This window comes from Scleropages formosus, chromosome 3, assembly GCF_900964775.1.
Source record: "Scleropages formosus chromosome 3, fSclFor1.1, whole genome shotgun sequence".
Lineage (NCBI taxonomy): Eukaryota > Metazoa > Chordata > Actinopteri > Osteoglossiformes > Osteoglossidae > Scleropages > Scleropages formosus.
Genome location: NC_041808.1, coordinates 15,944,792 through 15,965,029, shown reverse-complemented (window position 1 = coordinate 15,965,029; position 20,238 = coordinate 15,944,792). Strand labels below are relative to the sequence as shown.

The 20,238-nt window shown below is 42.8% G+C and overlaps 1 protein-coding gene across 7 annotated transcripts in view; it reads left to right on the top strand.

Annotated features, from left to right (window-relative positions):
• The window catches only part of LOC108935229 (ras-specific guanine nucleotide-releasing factor RalGPS2), a 69,771-nt gene that overhangs the window by 4,981 nt on the left and 44,552 nt on the right, over nucleotides 1-20,238 (top strand). For 5 of the 7 annotated variants that reach the window (XM_018753675.2, XM_018753672.2, XM_018753671.2 and 2 more), the window contains exons 2-5: nucleotides 14,986-15,075; nucleotides 16,829-17,006; nucleotides 17,087-17,194; nucleotides 19,079-19,129. In XM_018753675.2, the coding sequence (XP_018609191.2) occupies nucleotides 16,941-17,006; nucleotides 17,087-17,194; nucleotides 19,079-19,129 (225 nt within the window). In that variant the 5' untranslated portion in view covers nucleotides 14,986-15,075; nucleotides 16,829-16,940. Of the gene's footprint in view, nucleotides 1-8,984; nucleotides 9,016-14,985; nucleotides 15,076-16,828; nucleotides 17,007-17,086; nucleotides 17,195-19,078; nucleotides 19,130-20,238 lie in introns of those variants that run through there. The other 2 variants (XM_018753669.2, XM_018753670.2) reach the window with 2 other exon arrangements.

Here is a 20,238-nt window from a genome sequence, read left to right as displayed (position 1 = left end):
GCAGTGATAGAAATCAACTTAATGATTCACTCATTTGTATATCAAGATATTCTTACTGTATGATTTCTGGGTAAAAATCTTGATCAAGGGTTACAGTAGCAGGAGCTGGATGTGAAGCAGGGATGTTGAGATAAGGTGATGGCTCTTATCTACATCTCCTGCTGAACCATTGTGTACACTGTAACATCAGTGACATATATGTATATTTTTTTTTTAGATACCTGATGTGATGTTCACTCTAAGTTTCAAACCCCCTCAATAATGGTTGCTAGTTTTGGACTTTTCATACAGAAAATATTGAAATTTGTTTTATTTTCTTCCTCTTGAATTTCAGTTCTGTTTTTTAAAGAAATAACTGTCAACAGCTGTTTGCAGGATCCATCCCATGTGTCCACGTTACACAACTGCGCTTGCTTCCAGCTCTCATTATGAGCATGAAAATCAAACCCATTGCGTAAACGCACAATCCCCACATTGTGTCTGTCCTTTCCTGAAAATGAACCAAGAGCAAAGGTGGGTGGGGGCTCAGGCTCAATCTCACTGTGTTTCATCTGATTGAACCATCTTTGTTTATTGTCGGTACTGTCAGTATGTGTGTGAGGAGCCTGAGCAGAACAGCTGTGTTCCTCTGAGGAACTCCCTGTTTGAACTTGAGAAACCATGTAGGCGTCTGCAAGCTGAACCAAGCTGAGTTCCCCAGCAGGATTTTGAGGAAAGGCCAGAAGAAATACGTGCCTTTTGTATGGTTCAGGAAGAACGTAACTTGGACTTGGATGGTGTACTGTGTAAACAGTTTTTTTTTTTTTTTGAGAAACCGGAGATTTGATTTATTCAGGACTGGGATTCATTATAGCTGTGTTGTATGCGTGAAACAGAGATTTATAGTAATTGTGGAACGGATATGGGCAGGGGTCACCGAGTGGACTCCAAGTACAAGACCTGATAGTTCTCTGAGCAGACTGATTTGTGGAGGAGCGGGGTCAGGTTGGAACACCGTAACCCAGGCAGTACCCTCTTTTTCGCAGCCCATCATAACCCCTATCATATGTGGCGCTGCAGCTGTGAAGGGCTTGCTGCACCCAACACTGAAGATGCACATTCCTGCACTTTGCAGCCAAAACTCACTTTTGTTACATTGCTAGCATTTATTGGGACGTGAAGAAAAGCCACAGATCTTAAAAGGCAAGATTTAATTAAGCTTGCAGTATAACTCTGGCTTGGGAAAGAGATTGTTTAGCCTGAAAGGGCAATATTTCCATTTACTTTCTTGTGCTGTAACCCTTTTGCTGCCTTGTGTGTCAATAAATAAAGGGTTACATTACAGTATTATTTATGTGGTGTATATGGTACAATATTGTGTATATATTCAAGTACACAACAGTAAAAATGCTGTAATGGAAATTGCTCTGCAATTGCTTAGTAAATTTGGGTGCATGCAGAGCGTCTGCCCCCTGTAGTTCTTGAACTGCTGTCTTGGTAGTTCATTCTCAGGCTGGACATTGTGTTGCTTCCACTTGATGTCCATTCCCACACTACATGCAGTCAGTGTAGCCCTGTGATTGGTTTGCCCCTACGATGCCCTGCTATGATCTGTCCTGCTCTATGGTTGTCCCACCTCGTTCTCGACTGTGCATTGCTTACTCAGCCTTACGCCGGACCTCACTGGGCCCAGCATCTTGCACGGACTTCCCCGCTGATCCCTACTGCAGTCTACCTTTCCTTTCCCAGTGGTGTTGAGTCATCTCCTGTGTGATATCGCATTGTTCGGTAGTTTGGCTCAGGGAGAGCCACATGGTATAAATTTACGAAAGGTAGAAAGTTACATTGCCTGTCTCGGTAAATTGGAGGTATGAGTCCAGGCAGTTTATTCTTACTTCAGAATGGATATGAGCAAGCTGAAATGTGCAATGAAGTCAGTTCCTCTGCATGTTTGCTGTTGTGCCATTTATCTAAATCTCCTTCCAAGGGGAACATCTGAATGTAGTTGAGCTCAAACATTTTACTACTTTTGTCAAAACAACAAGTATATTATGCTTGCAACCCTGCCCTTTTCTGTTTGCTTCTTTGTGGCCTGAAGGCAGCTGTGTGCTTGCTCTCATATTTTTCATCCATTTTCTGAAGTGTTCTCAGATGGTGAATACTGTCATGCTGGTTCTGATGCTTCAGTTAGTTACACATATGCTCCCCCATCTTGTTCAGGTGGCGGTTCCATCTTAATCATTCACACTCTCCCATTTCACCACCTTCTTGATGAGTCGTCTTTCTATTTTTAGTTGAATGCATCTGTGGTGTTGGGATTAAGAGTAGATTTAGTCTGATTTCAAACTTTTAAGAAGTTGTTGACAAGTGATATGAAGGCTTCATGTACATTTAAATTTATTAGTTTAGCAGATGCTTTTCTCCAGAGTGACGTATATCTCAGAATACAATTTTTGCATTACATTAGGAGAAAGAGAGATACAGTTGCAGACGTGTGATTAAGTTAGTTTCTTTCCACCATATGCACCAATGTTCATTACGCGAGCAGCTGTGTAAAACTCAGAATAGACGATTCCTGATCATCTTCCTACAATTTTTTTTGAGATACAGAAACATTTACGTACAATACAGGAGTAGCAGCTGTGTAAAGGCTTATCCGGTTATATGCAAGTTATGGTGCATGAACATTTAAACCTTCCATGAGCTTAAGAGATAATGGACAAAATGAGTCTAGAAGAGGTGAGTTTTCAGACCCTTTGTAAATATGGACAGAGTTTCAGCACTTCTGAGCGAGAGGAGGAAGTCGTTCCACCACAACAGAGCCAGAACCGAGAACCTTTCTGTTTTACCTTTTGTGCGTGGGACCACCAAGCGGGCAGAAGTAGAAGAGCAAAGCGGTCTGGTTGGGGTGTAGTGGTTGATCAAGTCTTGTAAATAGCTAGGAGCAGCTCTAATGATGCATTTGTAGGCAATAACCAGGGTCTTAAATTTGATCTGGGCAGCTATAGGAAGCCAGTGCAGAGAAACGAGTAGAGGAGATACATGAGAATAGTTCTGCAAGTCAAACAGATCTTGGGCAGCAGTGTTCTGTATCAGCTGTAGAGGTTTGATGGCAGTAACAGGAAGGCCACACAAGAGAAAGTTGTAGTAGTCCAGATGGGATGTCGCCATGGCCTGGACAAGTAGTTGAGCAGAGTCAATTGTGAGACTTGGATGGATCCTGTGCTGTTATACAGGATGTATCTGCAGGTCTGGGTTGTGGCTTCGATGTGCTGAGAGAAAGATTGACTCAAGTCTATCACTCCCAGACTTAGATGAGGAGGTAGACAAAACGAGTGAGTTGTGCAGTTTGCTAATGAAATCGTGACAGGAACACAGGTCAGCTGGGAGGTGTAGGATCTCTGTTTTGGAGAGGTTAAGTTGGAGGTGATGATCAGACATCCATATAGAGATGTCCGAGAGGCAGGCAGCAATGCACGCGGGAATGTCCGATGCTCCAGGTGGAAAGGAGAGGAAGAGCTGGGTATCATCAGCGTAGAAGTGGTATTTGAATCCGTGGGAGGTAATAACAGGTTCGAGGGAGGAGGTGTAGATTGAGAAGAGCAGAGAACCCAGTACCAAGCCCTGCAAGACACCGGTTGAGAGAGACAGCGGAGAAGAACGGGAGTGCCGCCAGACCACTTGGTAGGATCTGCCAGATAGGTAGGACTCAAACCATCGTAGTGCTGTTCCTTTGATCCGAAGCTGACTAACAGAGGAGACTGATGGTTCAGTGTCGCATGCTGCAGACAGGTCAAGGAGGATGAGGACTGAGGAGAGGGAGGCGGCTCTAGCCGACTGGAGAGCATCAGACACCGCCAGGAGTGCCGTCTCTGTGGAGTGACTAACTTTGAAACCAGACTGATATCCATTGAGGAGATGGTTCTGGTTGAGGAATTCAGATAGTTGTTCACAGGCTGCCCATTCTAGAGTTTTAGACAGGAAGGAGAGGAGAGAGACTGGTCTGTATTTTTGGACTGAGTTGGAATCCAGGTAGGGTTTTTTTTAACAGAGGTGAAATGAGAGCAGTTTTGAAGGCAGATTGCAAGCAGCCGGAGAAGAGCGAGGAGTTGACGATCTTAGAGATGAAGGTGGAGAGTTGCGGGGAGGTGGTCTGCAAGAGTCACGATGGGCTCTGATGAAGCAAGCAGGTTGTGGCTCTCTGTGATATCAGGAGGTCAGAGATTTCAGATTCAGAGAATGGCTTGAATTTGGAGAGCGTGACTTCGCAGAAAGGTCCAGTGCGAACCGGGCAGGATGATGCTGAGACTTGTCCGTGATTGCATTGACTTTGTCTCTGCAAAGCAAAGTCATCAGCAGTGAGAGAAGAAGGAGGAGGGGGCAGCGGAGGACACAGAAGGGATGAGAAGGTGGCAGATTCCCCCCCCAGACTATTTTGTTGTGGAAAAAGGTTGTTTTAGCTCAGGAGACAGCAGAATGAAAACTAGCCTTGCATAGTGACATCTTTGTAGAGTGCGATGGGGTCAATAGTATACCGTAGTATGCCTCTTTACAGTTATGCCTTTCTGAATTGAGAGAACCAGATGTGCAGTGTTTTGTACATGTTTTTAAGGAGTGTTCTCTTGTTGCTGTTATCCGTAGAATGGTAACGTAAGATTTGACGCTGGCTTGACATCACATTGTCCATTTTTATGAGAGACTGAGACTGCTGAGTCAAATCCCAGTGAGGATGTTTCTAGCGCCATTTGGGTATTGCACAGTGTACCGCCAGCTGTGTCTCGAGTTCAGAGGCCGCAGGCATGTGAAGACAGCAGTAACATTAGAACTGTGTTACTTTGATTCACACAAAGTGAGAACGCCAGCAGATAACTTCACAGATCAGCTTTCCTGACAGACTAGAACCAAGACACTGTAAAACATACTGCTGACACCTTGTAGATTCCCTTCTTTTATCACTCATTTGGTGATTCTCCCTTACTTTACGGGCCACCTGTATGTGTAGTGGTTAGAGGAGCTGTCTTTGAATTGGAAGGTCGCAGGTTCGAATCCCACCTCCAGCTGTAGTACCTTTGAGTATGTACTTACCCTAAATTGAGCTAGTAAAATTATGCAGCTGTATAAATGGTTAAATAATTGTATGTAGCTTATCATTATAAATTGCTTCCACACCTTTTACTCAGAGGTTCATAGTCTTTCGAAGTATGGCTTTGTGGGAAAACCATCAGCTAAAGGAGTAAATGTAAATGTAACTCACCTTCCGTGAGAATGAGTGTGTTGTGAGCAGTGATGCTATATAACTTAAATGTCTTTGAAGCTATGACTTGAGTGTTTTTGTGAACAGGGCCTGGAGCAGGCAGTACTCTTACTGGTATGCTAAGCTCCGGTAGCTTCTTCATGCAGCTAAATCTCTGGCACATGTTTTTAACTGTCGTGAAACTTCAGCTGGTTGCTTTTTTCAGAATCCCGGGCTGCAGCTGTTGTGGTTTCTGCAGTTCAGTTGTGTTCTGAGCTTTTACCTTCAGAGCCAACTGTAGTTGAACTGGCTGATCCTTGCCTTCTGCAGTCCTGTTGGCTCACAGCTATGCACACAAACATTTAAATGCAAACTTGCTGACTGTAGGCACCATTAAGCAGCAAGATTTCTTATGTTCATTTAGAGTTCACAACCCACAGATGTGAAATATGGGATGTAAAAAAATTTTTAAATCTTTAGATGCTTGAAAGTTGAGCATGACATCAGCACTGCGCTGGTTTTCAGAACGTTCATCATAGAGAACACCCATGGCACTGTACAACTCTGAGTGTTTGGTCTGGATTATTGTATTTATTTCACTTTTTATCTGACTGACTGGCATGGTGGTGCAGTGAGTAGTCCTGCAGCCTTGCGGTGCCTGGGTGGTACAAGAGAATGTGGGTTTCTTGTGTCTGTGTAGGTTTCCTCCCGCGGTCAAAGGATATGCAGTTCAGGTGAATGAGTGATGCTAAATTGCCCTTGGCATGTGAGTGTGTGTGTGTGTGTGTGTGTGTGTGTGTGTGTGTGTGTGTGTGTGTGTGTGTGTTGGACTGGGTGTCTTGGGTGTACCCTCCTAGGCCTTGCGCCCAGTGCTTCCAGTTTAGGTTCTGATTCACAGTGACTCTGAGGACAGCGGTTATTGAAATTGGAATGATGGACGGATGTTTGTCTGATACTTTAATCCAAAGTGACTTGCACTTTTCACGGTTTGTGAAGCTGTATGTCTGTATTGAAGCTTATTACTAGAGCTACAGATGTTTGTTTACTTTGAGGTGTGACCTTCACGTGTTGTGCGCGCCTCCCTATTGTGCGTGTCGAGAACGAGCTGCTTTTGCCTCTCTTGAAGAAACAGGATGGAGGGAACATCTGCAACAATAAGTGCTTGTTTGAAGTTTGGGATTTGGAGGTCTGTTTCCTGTCTACTTGTCCTCCACCTATTTATGTTTCTGTACCATACCCTGTGTGTTTCTCTTGTGACCTTGTCTGCTGCAGAAGATGGTGGGAGCTGTGGATCTGGATGGGGGGTGAGATTCCTGTTCTGAATGGCTTAAATGTTCCTTTATGCAGATATTTGCACCACCCTCGTACTTTTGATATGCACTGGACAGAAAAGAGAAAGCAAAGCAACCCTCTTTGTCCTATATTTCTGAAAAGTGCTGCAGAAATATTGGGAAGACATGTTGGCCCATTTCCTGCTCTGATTAGTTGATCAAATATTTCATAACAAAAGTAGCTGCCAACAAGTGTACTTAAACTTTTGACTGGCGCATACCTCCCCATGCATGCACACAGAGGTTTTGTTTGCAAGTGTGCGCGCACGCACGCACACACACAGAGTTAAATACATTCATCAGTGCTTGTAGACATGTGCACACTGGTATCAATGAACAGAATAGTGACGGGTTTCAGATGAAGAAAAGACAACGGTGACATGGTTCCTGCACCTGTGCCGCCATTGGCGCCATCACAATGTGGCTGCAGTGTTGCATAGAGGGTGTGGGGCATTCCCCTGGCCGGCTTGCTTGGGTGTTTACCTCTCACCTGGATTATTCGGCGGGCCGTCCCAGAGAACAGTGATGTCATGTGTTGGGGGAACAAGGTACAAGGTGAGGGACTGTGGGGGGGCACGTGTTTTCCTGACACCTTTCTGGAGAAGACCCTTTCCCATTCGTTGCTGGTGCTGCAGTCCTGTGGTATTCATCACTCTCACTTTATTTCTTTTTTATTTTATATTATTTTTTTTTTTTTTATTTTATTTAGCAGATGCTTTTCTCCAAAGCAACTTCCAGTGAACTCTGTGGAGTGTTATCAGCCCCCCACCTTATTCACCAAGGTGACTCTTGCCTCTGGTTCAGCAACATGTTGACGAACACACACGAAAGCTACAACTTCAGGGCTGTTGTCTTTTACAGCATGTAAGAATGGTTAGATGAACATTCTCTGGGGCTCCCAGATGGCTGCTGTTTTGTCTTAATTTTATGAAATCCATCTTTATTATGTCAGTTCTTCAATCAGCTGTTATGTGTTGTATGTAAAAAGACCCTTCAGTCATACCTTTGAGTAAGGTACTTAAAATGAATTGCTCCAGTAATAATTCACCAGCTGTATAAATGGGTAAATCATTATAAGTCACTTCGGGGGGGAAAAAAGCATGAGCTAAATAAAATAAATAGCTAACCACTGTATACTTCATGTCAGGAAATGCAAGTTTATTTTGTTTGTTTTTATTTTGAGTTTTTGTTGCTTTCCCTGGTGGTCAGTAGGTATACTCATAGCTCTATAATAAGTTCTTCATTATGGTAGCCATTAGTTAACCGTCTTCTTTGTTTGTATCTGTTTTTCTTGCCTTATGTCTGTCTTAAAGCGCTCTGTGTCACTGCGTGAGAAGAGCGCTCTATAAAAAATAAAATAATAATAATTTTGTCCTTAATTCCTGAGTGTTTTGGAATCTTATGTTAAAGCAGAGTAGTCTTGCTGAAGTAGCTTCACACCAAGCAGTGGAGAGCATTGTGGTGTCGGTCTCTGTGTGTCTGAGAACATCCTGAACCTAAACATCAAACCTCAGTAGTGATCTGTCCCACCATTGTCTGGCGTCGCCATTCCTGCACCGTGTCAAGCTCCAGCATGTCTCTTGTCCTGCTTCCTGTCACTTTGCCCACAAGCCCAGGGAGACTGCCCCCTCCCATCATAGAAATTAAGCAGTGTGTCTGACTGTGTGACTGTCTGTGTGTGAGAGAAAGTAAGGGAAGGTGTGCCTGGACTTGCCTGAGTAGTCTTCAATGGGCCAGAGAAACAAAAGGATGACAGCTCCTTCAGAGGCTTTTTTAAATAAAAAGTGACTCAATATGGGAGAGGTTCTTCAGTGACTCAGTGTTTATGTTTTGTAGGGCTGATTTTTCAAAATCAGGAATAAGTAACTTAATTTGACAACTGTTGATAAAGAAAAAGCATTTATTTCATGCTTCGGTGAGTCAGGAAAGCATGCACTCAGAGGCGAATGGCTTCTGGAGAGGTGGGGCTTCGGCTTTTGTTTCCAGGCAGAGCCGACGACCTCGTGATCTTCTCTCTGGTGCTTCACTAGGACCATGGAGCTCCCTCTGCCAAGTGAAGCCATGTGGCTGTAACACAGCAGTTTGCCAGAGCAGGCCAGACATGACCCAGCATGGATTCTATAAAATGTTCTGACATGTTGCTTTAACCTTCTCTATCCACCATGTTTTGGTTATCTTGCCAGTACGAAGACTGCTTATGGAAGCCAGCAGACTAGTTTGACTCAGAATAATTGTGGCTGTGTGAGAGAATGAATCTCCCGAACTCACATGCACATTTCTGGCATGAGTGCGTGGAGTCTTGACTGGAATCCCACTGTGGGCCAAGAAGCCCTGTAGGGCGACTCGCATGGCCAGTCACCCTGGACTGCTTTGCTAATGAAGTCATTATTTTGTACTTTATAGATGTGGTCTGCAGCCTCATGAGCTGTGACTCCTTAATGCCTGAGATGCAGTAGGGAGAGCCTGAAGCAGGTAGGTAACTAATCTCATGGGTGATTTGTTTTCAAGAGAGACATGGAAACAACATTTCAAACAGCTAGAAAAACAAACACGGGTTGTAGTTCTCATGTTTTCAGTCATTTGTTTTGTTTCCCAGATTGGCTGATTTTCTGCTTGAACACCTCAATAATATAATATGTGCAACATGGCAGAATTTGTGAGAAATGAACAGTGTTTGAACGCTGCATTCCATGAAACTGTGTCCGAGTGAGATTGTAATGGGCTGTGAGAGGAGCTCTCGAGGTTTCTAGAGGAACCCCTGCTCCCATTCTTGTCATCACCTGCCTTGGTGTGACTCAATCACAGAGCAGTGCTAATAAAGTGCATTCCCTCAGTATTCTTAACTGTGCAGCAGGCAGACCGGTTTGCGGAGAACAGGTCAGAACAGTGTTATATTCAGTATTGCTGCCACTGATGGTATTTTTGGTAGGTTTTTTTTTTTTCTTCCCCTCCCCCCTCTCTCTCCCACTGACCAGTAGCAAGCTGTCTTGTGGTTAGAGAATCACCAGGAGTCTGAGTTCCAGGCCAGCCTGCTGAGGGTCCCCTGTGGCCACTAAATCAGGCTGAGTGCTGGCAGCACACACAGCTACCCGCCCCAGGACCCTGCTGCTATCCTGCTTGGCACACGCCACACTCTAACGTTCCGTGCAGTGTCGCACGCTGTCCTGGGGGATTTGCCCTTCTGCATTGTCTCAGACATATGCTGGTACACAGCACTTTGACCTTGGTGCATCTTTACCTTCGTTGTGTGCCTGCTCCCGATATCCCTTTACCTTCATTTTGCCTCCTCTCTTGATCTATCATCACTTTCGTCTCCGTTCCACACTTTTTACCCAGAGGCTCGTAGTGTCTTTAGAAGTACGGCTTTGTGGGTATTCCATATTCCTTTATGGTTTGTCTGGGTTCTTGTGAACCATGCATCACTTTGTTTCTGTTGGTGCGTGTGCATGTGAGGGTATGTAACACCCTCTGTGTCCTCAGTTAACGTTACCATCGCCACACACACACAAAGCATCCCTCTGCCACCCCCCACAGGGGGATAATGTCGAAGCTCAGAGTAGAGTGAGCGAAGAGCAACCTGTCGTTGGATCCTCTGCTCTAATTATCTGCTACACTGAGAGGCTTTTTTAAAAAAAAAAAAACCAAGTCGTGCTACAATGTCAGTTTGTTGTGCTGGGAAGGCATGGATTTACAGTGGCCGGAGTGTGCTGTAGAGGGGTAGAGGCTGAGCAAGCTACGAATGTGACCCGAAAGGACCGCCAGCCATTGCTGGGAGGTGAAAACCACATAAGACACGTGTCTCTAACCTCAACGATTGTCCCAGACATCGGCACATTTGATTTCCAGAGATTGGCACGTTTACAAATGCGTCAGAAGCTGTTGCGTAAGCTGCGATTTCTGCCAATTTGTTACTGGTCTCTGCAGGTTGATGTACATGGCAAACAGATTTGTTATTTTGCTGTTTTACCTGAAGTGTATGGCAGTTGGCTTTTTTTTTTTTTTGCTCTGCTCTGTCATTAGTGCAGGTGCCCTGTCATGAAAAGACAGTGATGCATTAAGGGAGTAATCCATTTTTAAAAATTATTTTTTGGGGCAAGGATACAAAGTGGTCCTTGTGAGGCTGGTTCTCATGGCATTGAGACTAGCTTAGGGTGGTTGTACAGCGCTGAAGCAGGCGGCCTGGAGCACTTATTGGGGGCAGACCGGGATACAACTGGATATGAGCTGCCCTGTAAAGCCTAGTTACTGGAAAAATGACATCCTTTGCAATAAAATGGCAACGACTGTCAGCAGCATCAGGCTGGGATGGGAGGACTAGATGGATTTGTGGGTGGCAGCACACCCCTGGCACTTGAGCCTGACCTTAGGTAATCCTGGAGGCACAAGGGTTTATTTAGGGCTTTATTCATTGCAAAAAGGTGAGTGCAACCTCCCCATCCCCATTAATAAACAGTGTCTGTGCTGCTCATCCCTGTGAGTCCACAGACAGGTCTGCAGTGTGAGCAGTAAACTTGTTGTAACTTTGCAAGACGTTTGTATTGGACTTAATAACCTGTGACCCTTTACATTTACTCTCTTTTTGTTAGCCAACAGCAGGGGTACGTGATGCAAAAGTACAAGTAGTATCTGTACAAACAACTTTAATAGTGCAGTGTTAGGATTACAGTGTGGACCACTGAAGAATAAACACACACACACACACACACACACACACACAGAGCAATGTGATGCACAGCCTGTTTTGGAAAAGGTCTTGTGAGCAGTCTACTACTGCTCATTGTGCCTGATTGCTCCTTGTAGCTTAACATCTGGAGTGTTTACCACTAAGTAACACCCAGTTATGTTTTTATTAAATATCACACTTTTTGCAAAGAGGAAGTATTTTTTAGCAGTTTTTTTTTTTTTGGTGTTACACTTGCTTAGAGTCATTTCAGTGTGTTTGTCAATTGCACCCAAGTGCTGAGTCTCACACACCAACTGTACATGGTGTGACAGCTGCCTGGGGGCCCAAATCTCAAAGCACTTATTGACCAAATGGTAGGCTCTGACACATGCTGTGTGTGTGTGTGTGTGTGTGTGTGTGTGTGTGTGTGTGTGTGTGTGTGTGTTGGAAACAGCGAGACGGATGCTGAGTAGCAATGACTGACTACAAATCACTTTACTGTAGTCATTTTCTGCCTCATTAAAATGTAGTAGTTTAATCACGTTAACTTTTTTTAGTGTCTGTCTTACCCATTTCCCTTCTCGTCTTTTGCCTTCGTAGTATCGAGGTGGAACGGTAATGTCCGAGAGATGGAGGGGTGGGGGAAAAGCCATGGCTGGGTGAGAGGTGAGAGTTCCTCTGAGGGTTGCCTGCTTGGTCGCCGTCTCGGCTGCCCCCTTTCTGCTGCGTTCTCCTGGGGCCTTGCACACCCAAAGTGCAGTACAGGTCAGCTGTGGCCGTAACTAGTGGGAGGGAGGTCCTCACTATTGCAGTGTGGTGTGTGTTTCACCGGAATGGTTAATATCACAAAATGGCCACTGGAGCAGTTTAATGTTTAGGTAATATTGCCAAAGTGCCCTTTTTAAAATTAACATGAAATTGATTTACATGAAGTTGTCTGTAGCTCTGCCTATGGAGAGATCATATGTAGGTTGTAGAAGGTGTTTAATCTGTGAATTTTGTGCGGATATGTACGTTCCAGTCCAACCAAATTGTTCTCCTTCCAAGGGGGTCAGGGAATAATTAGTAATTATTGGAACATGAAGAATCTTCTTGTAGAGTGATTTGTGGAAAAGTCTTGTGAAATGGTGCTATGTTGAGTGAGGTTTGGCTGATGAATAGATTGATGAGACCTTGATGAGCTCACATGTAAGAGGTGGTGCCAGCGGGCCTGTTTTGGGATGCGGGTTGGAGTTTCAGGCCTGCGCAGCCCGGCTCCCACATCTAGGGACCTCAGGGCGGTCTGTTTATGGGACTTCCTCTTCACACACTGTTTGTTCGTTCGTTCGTTCGTTCTGCTGGGAACAGCCACATACAGCACATCGCTGCAACTATTTGTGTACATTTTCTATAGCTGCTTTCCTGTCTGTCACGGTTCAGTGCAGGAGAAAGGAAACAACAATGTCTAAATTGGACGTAATTACATTGTGGTTTCAGACCACTTTGTGGGTCTTACTTTTCTTGTGTAGAGCAATTTCTTATCAGGGCACATTAATCCAGTCACGGTGTGAATTGGATGATTGCGGGTTCTTTAAGCCACTCTTTGTTTACTTCAGGAAGAACAGCATTTTCACAGGCACAGTAGCTGCTGTGCATCGGTGAGAGCAGGGTGATGGCGGCTCTTGGTGCTGTACAGCGCTACCAGTGACCGATTTGTAGTGCGGATCCACGTGTTAGAGGCCTCACGTCTGTCTTAATTCCACAAAAGTAAGATGTGTTACGTGTTCTAGGGTTTTTCTATTGATCAGTCCAGTGTGACTTTGATTAGGTTAAAAGCCTGTTGTCTTTTGACCAAAGTGGTGATGATGTCATGTCATCGCCTGATTCTACCTATCTACCAGTACCAGTGAAATCCTTCAGCCTGTGACAGTCTGTTAAACTTTGGAGTCTGTGCCCGTCATCTGGAAAAGACTGAAAATGCTCCTCTTTAGACTTTTACCAGAGGCTTGAACAGACTACACATCTGACTCCTGTTTCTGAATTTGTGTACTTGTCTGTTGTGGTACTTTCATTTCCAGATTGAAATCCTGTCATTATTGTCTAGGCTATAGTATTTCAAAAGATTTTTAAAAAAAATTTTTTCCCCCCTTGCTTGTTATTTTTAGTGTGTGTGCCACTTTTGGTTAAGTAGGATTTTTTTTTTATTACTCTCTGTGATTCTTGTTAATTTGGGTTGCTTTTATCAGATTATTTTGGATAGTGTTGGTTAGGGGTTGTTCGCAGTCATTTTTACTTTCTATTCTAGTTCAGTTTCAGGAAAAATTAATTTTACTTCTTTCATGCCTAATGACAAAGCATCTGTATTGTAAATTACTTTGGACAAGGGAGTGTGCTGGAAAATGCATGTAAATATTGTGCAAATAATGACTTGTTCGTATAACTTATTCCGCCCCCTGATGGCCAAAGCTGATACAATTTCAGGCACACAGTCACTTGTGGTTTGATTCCCCTGACTTTCATAAAGCCTAAAGAATTTCTAATTTCAAACACATGAAAACTGGCTGAAGGTAAACATTTAGACTGTTGGAAATTATGTGATTATATTTTTCAGCCTCTGTGGAAAAAGGATGTGTATTTAATTCCATGTCCACATTAGCAGCTCCTTCTTCAAATATATGGTTGACTCGAGTGTTAATTTTTATAAAGGAAGAAAGTTAAATATTTGAACTGCATGATAACTCAAAGGGAATCTTCAGTGTCTGTCTACCCTTTTGGAATGATCAAGACAGCGCTATATGACAGTCACCCTGTAAAATAAGGGGTTAGAATATACCTTTTTACTATACTCTTTCTGTTAGTTAGAAGAGACCTCTTCAGCATCTGGAGAAATGTTTAAAATTCTCCTTTTTTTTCCCCCTTCTTGTTTGAGATGTTTCATGCTTAACTGTCCCCCTCCCCACATCATCACTTTAAATATCATAGAAGTTGTAAAGTGCTTGCTTCTTCAGGGTAGTGGATAAGTTGTGATACAGGAAGGGATTTTGACTGCTAATATATATTACTTAAAATTAAAGTAATGTTTAGTATGTGGGGGTGCGGTGATGCAATGGGTTTGGCTGAGTCCTGTTCTCTGGCGGGTTTGGAGTTCAAGTCCTGCTTGGGGCACCTTGCGACGGACTGGTGTCCCGCCCTGGGTGTGTCCCTTTCCCCCTCCAGCCCTGCACCTTGTATTGCAAGTGGCTTCAGACTGTGTGTGTGTGTGTGTGTGTGTGTGTGTGTGTGTGTGTGTGTGTGTGTGTGTGTGTGTGCAGTTTTTCTGTGAGCCAGTTCCTCACTTATCCTTACATAGATAGTTTTTCTATGAGGCAGTTCCCTGTTTATCTGGTGCGTCTGTATTTTCCTGTTGTTGGCCAGCTGGTAGCGTAGCGCTAAGAGCTGTTGTCTTTCGACCCAAAGGTCGCAGATTCAAATTCCACCCGCAGCTCTAGTACCCATGAGCAAGGTACTTCCGCTAAAATAGCTCCAGTAAAATGACCCAGCTGTATAAATGGGTATATAGTTGTAGGTAGCTTTTACATTGTAAGTCGCTTTGGAGAAAAGCATCAGCTAAGTGAATGGAATGAAATGTAATACTTAGTTATGTTCTCCAAGCAGAACATCGCTCTCCCAGTATGTAGCAGTGCTGCAGTGCAGATATATGGTCATTATATTGTTACTGTACTGTTGTATTATTAATTTCCACCTATCTTCTCTGTTCTTGTGTTTCTGCTGTGTCACGTGGTTTTGTCCCATTCCCTCAGCTCCAGAGTCTTGGGCCAGACAGAGAAAAAGAGGGAGGCAGACAGAACCCTCCCCCCACCCACGGCACCATGCTGATCTAAGATGCGGCGGTAAGCAGAAGCGTGTGCAACGATGTGACATGTACTGCAGCATTTTGCCATCACTTCTGTCTGCTGGGGAGAAATGCTGAGCGCTAATCAGGATTTACAGTCGGGCAGCTGCTAATGTCCTCCCGAAAGCCCCTTTGACACCTGTTTGTTGTCCATTCCAGCCAGCCCTCAGATCTTGACTTCTTAAATAATATTGACCAACCAGCTTTTATGAAACACTTCCCATAAGCCATCAGTCATAACAGAACACACGTAGTTTGCCTTAGAGAAGTAGAGAAATATTTTAAGTAAAAAAGGGGGGAGAAAAAAAAAAAATTTGAACTTCTCTCGCCTCAGGATTAGGTTATTGCATTTGTCCTTGTCAGTGTTTCCTCATGGGGAGTGTATCCAGGCCGAGCTCTTCCAGACATTTCCACGCCCAACAGCCTGGGTTCAGATTTAATCTTCTTTTAGCTGGTTGATGTAGCACTGTGCTGGGAAAATGAGTTGTAACATAGAACTAAAGGCAGAAATGCCCGTTTCAAATCTAATAACGCAGTATGCTGGGTTCTCAACTTAAGAAGACAACTGGTACAGTAAGTGTTAAGTCAATCAGTTTGTATATCCAACCTTTAAATAAAACTCTATAAAAATTTAATACAGATGTCCTTCGTTGTATTCATACGCAAGCTTCTATGAAATCCCAGATAAAACTGTAATATATTATTTGCCATTTAATTCCACTGTTTGACTAAACTAATCCTGTAAGCATGTGCAAGTTTTGTCGTCATTGATTACTTTTTTGAGTTGTAAACACTGTTTAAGTGAGACAAATTAATCCTGTCCCACATTTCTGCTCTCTTCAGGTTTTTTTTTTTTTTTTTTTGCTGCTAGCTAATGACTGGATGCAGAAACACATGTGGTGTTTATTTCTGTATGGATGGGTGGAAATGTTAGTGGAAGGATTATGAATATTTTTATTTATTATATGTTTTTATAGAATCTAACCTGTGAATAAATGGATTGATGTCTTTGTGTAACTTTTATTGTCTAAGGTGTATTGAAGAGTTATGACCAAATTATGAACACACTTATGGTTCCAGCTGTGTTTTGTAAATGGGGGTTTCAGTATAATCTGATTTCAAAGTAGTTTTTACAAATTAAAAATGAAAATTTACAGTGTACAGAGGGCAGGCCAGCAGGTGGCACCATTAACACAGTAGTTTGCTATACATTCAGTCTTCTGTCTCTCCGGTAAATTCCTGTAATATAGAGATGAAAAGCTATAGATGCGCTCAAGTAATTAATTGTATGTGTTAAACGTACTCAAGAATAACCTGTAAAGGGTAGGAGTGGTACAGTTTGTCTGCACTGGATACTTCCTTTGAACAGGTTCTAGCCCCAGGGTTGTTCTTCACCGTATACCACAGAATTACTGTATTGCTTTCAAGTAACAAGATGTGGGTGTTTTGCTATCCTTTCAGATAACTTTCAAAGGGTAGATTTTTGATTGCAGATTGATATATATTTATTTTTTTTTCTTTCTTTCTTTCTTTCTATGAATATGTGCAGTATCTGTCAAAAGTTTGAGTACACTTGCTGGAAATCCCCCCCCCTTGCAAGGTTGAGCAGGATATGAGCCAACATGTCTTCTCAGGTCTTTTACAGCAGTTCCCAGAGATGTAGGGAATTGTTTATTACTATTGCTAGTTTATTAAATTTATAATCTAATGTTCTTGAGATGGATCAAGCCTCTACCCTTTTGTCTCCTCAGAGCACTGGCTTGGTGAATTGCACCAGATGGTGACGGTGGTCGTGGTGGTGGTGGTGATGATGATGATGAAGGTGGTGAAGAACTTGCAGTACTAGCAAGTGTACAGTTGGTAATGGGCATGATGGACCTCCCCAATGGCCAGTCCAGCGTCACTACCTTTGGCGCGACTCTTTCTGAGGTGAGTCCAGGTTGACTTTAAGCTTGCGTGGGGTCTTGGTTTCTGATCTTGGCATTTCACGTATTTGTTCTATGTCCTAGAAGAGCAGTAGCTCCGAGTCCCTGAGCGACAAGGGCTCCTCCGAGCTGAAGAAGAGCTTTGATGCTGTGGTGTTCGATGTCTCAAAGGTTACCCCTGAGGAATATGCAGTAAGAATCTTCAAGTTCATTCAGTTTCAAGCACCATTTTACCAGTTAGTGGTAAACTCAAAAGATACAGCAGTATTCAGCAGAGCATCCCTTGAACCAAATTTGATTACAAATTCTCATTAGTCATTACTCCTGTCTTAAATGGTAGTTACAGATATGTAATAAACTCAAGCTGTGCGAGGTGCTTTGGATCTTTGTGAAAGTATCAGGCTTTTATGTAGAACTTCAATGGTGGGATACATTGTCCTTTATCACTGTTCAAACACCCCCCTGGGAGCATTTCTGTTTATAGATCTTGTATATCATTTACATTATTTGATCCTAGACCAAATACAGGCAGTCCCCAAATTACAAATGAGTTCCCTGTCCTCAGTCCATCTTTAAGCCGGATTTTAACGTAAGTTGGAACAGTCAGGTATGGTGGGTGTCTAACGTTTGTCAAATGTTTGATTTAGTATATAGTATATTGTGTACCTTTTTATGCATAAAAACATTAAAGAAACACTTTGGATACACTGAAATATTTTTAATATAACAATACAGTAATAATACGATGTAATAGTATTAACGATAGATGTAACCACAATATTTATAATGGAGAGAGACATAGGAAGAAGTAATAGTATTAACGATAGATGTAACCACAATATTTATAATGGAGAGAGACATAGGAAGAAATAATAATAAATGTTACTACTGTCGTGATGAACAGAGGACACGGAGGAGGCTGGACCTAAGTGCAGAGTCGTTTATTCACAATCAAAGGACTAGACGTGTTCTCATGGTCGGGGACGAGCGAATGGTTGGTCGATCAGCAAACTGAACAGAGGTGAGGGTCTGAAATTGTGGTTGAGGGTTAAGGTGGGCGGTCATTATCAAGGAGCTCTGGAACGATGAGCGACAGGACTTGGAAGAGCAAAGGTTTGAGAATGCAGGAGGGGGTGTCTGGATTGAGATTCCTCAACTGGGAAGAAGTGTCTTTTGTAGCCGAGTGTCCTCTGAGACGGTGAGAGAGAGAGTGCGTAAAACGTTAAAGAAGCTTTAATGTTCGCTTTTTAAATGTTCGTTGGGGTTTCATCTTTCGCTTTATTCTTTCCACTTTAGTTTCAGTCGTGATCATTTCCCTTTTCTTGGATGCATCACCATCACTTGCATCACATTTACGCTTTGTGCCATGGTTAGGAGGGTAAAAACAAAAATTAAAACCAAATACAATAACACACGAGACACCATTAACAGGAAAAGAAGGAAGTTTGTCCTACTTCAGGTTCACACAACTCGCCCACGAGCCGACAAACCGCTGTAGATGTGCAATGTTTTGATGCAGGTTGCAAAGTAGCGTCCGTTTGTTATTACAAACCATTGTATATACAGTAGCTCTAATTTTTAATGTCATAGACTTAATTATGAAGTTTTCATTTGATTGTTTAAGAGTGACAAAATCATACTGACTGAAAGTAGGGGGTGGTTCGTAAGTACGAGTTGTACGTAAGTCGGACATTTGTAACTCGGGGACTGCCTATATAGCAGTTATATGTGGATGACATTAAAAATACGTTCGTTCCCACACTGGACTGCTATTAAATTGCCCAAGCAGAGATGTATTCATGAGTACTGAAGCATAATATGGTTACAAGGGTTGATATCAGCTGAGCAACATCAACAACAGATGCCTAATGTGTTAAATTGTACGTTCTGCAAATTGGCTTCAACAAATGCGTCTTGCTTGTCCGTTAACACTTAATATCATGCATTATCGTGGATATGCAACAATGAGAGGTAAGGGATAGTAAAGGTGTCCAGGTCCTTGTAAGTAACATAGTGGAGTAAAACCCAATAGGCAGTTGTTCTGATGTTTGAATGGAAATCCTCCATGTCTTACAGGGACAGATCACACTCATGGATGCTCCGGTTTTTAAAGCCATCCAGCCAGAGGTTAGTAAAGCAAGGATCTTGGACCTTGCTTTTTACAGTGAGTAACACTACCTTGGTGGTGTCAATTCAAAAAAGCATTCTTGTCCATAATTGCACTTGATAATATCACTAGACAGCAATTTTCTTTGTTTCAGTGGCTTGTATTTAAAGAGGCAACTGCATTTAGGGTTATTGTGTTAATTGCGCATATCCCCAGAAAGAAAGTAATAGAATGCTATGACTAAAGTGTGTTCTTGACAGCTAGTTTATTAAGAGTCTCTTATGTGGTTGTCGTGCCCTTTTTTTTTTTTTTTTTTTTTTTTAATTGTCATGGATATCTGTTAATGGGAATCATCAGCTAAAATCAGACAGCTGAAACTATTTCTCATTTCTTATCGGGGTGAAGAAGAAAAGACTTACAGAGCCGGTTTGGCTTCAAACAAAGACAACCGTTTCAATTCAGTTTCTTGCTCTGTGATTGTTTTTTTAGAGTGGAGAAAGATTGTTCTTTGGAAATGGAGGGCGAAAGAGGTGCTGTTGACAAATTCTTTTCTGTGGTAGATCATCGTAAAACTGCCCACTCCATAGTGTGGCTTGGTAACCACCCTGGGACCACGTGCAGATAAGCACTGTTCACCAGTGCATTGTTCTAAAATGTGTCAGTCTCCTTGGCTGCTGGAACATCGCACTGATCAGCTTGCATTTTGGCTTTGGTCTGTAAATGAGTATTTCTTGGAATGGGTTTATTTTACCTAGCTCAAGGAAATTCAGTGCTTAGTATTATGTAATTAATTAATATGGTTATGGAAAAGATAAATAAGTCCCTATGGAATGAATTTGCAAAGATTTTCCTCATCATTTGTTGAGAAGTGGCGTTGAAATATGCATCGTATGGTAAAGCGGTTAAATATGTCATAATTCCTGTTGCCGGTTTGACTTGAAAGTGCCTGTAGCCAGACGTTCAGTTTGTATGTGCGCCAGCAACAGCTGCCATCTCAAACGTACTCTGGTCTGGGAGTAGACAGGAATATCCTGTATTTTATACTCTATTTTTGCTTGTAAAATCATCACGTTTGCAGGCTGGAATTTTCACTGGTCAGAGTGTAGGTTTTAGTTCACTTGTTCTCGTT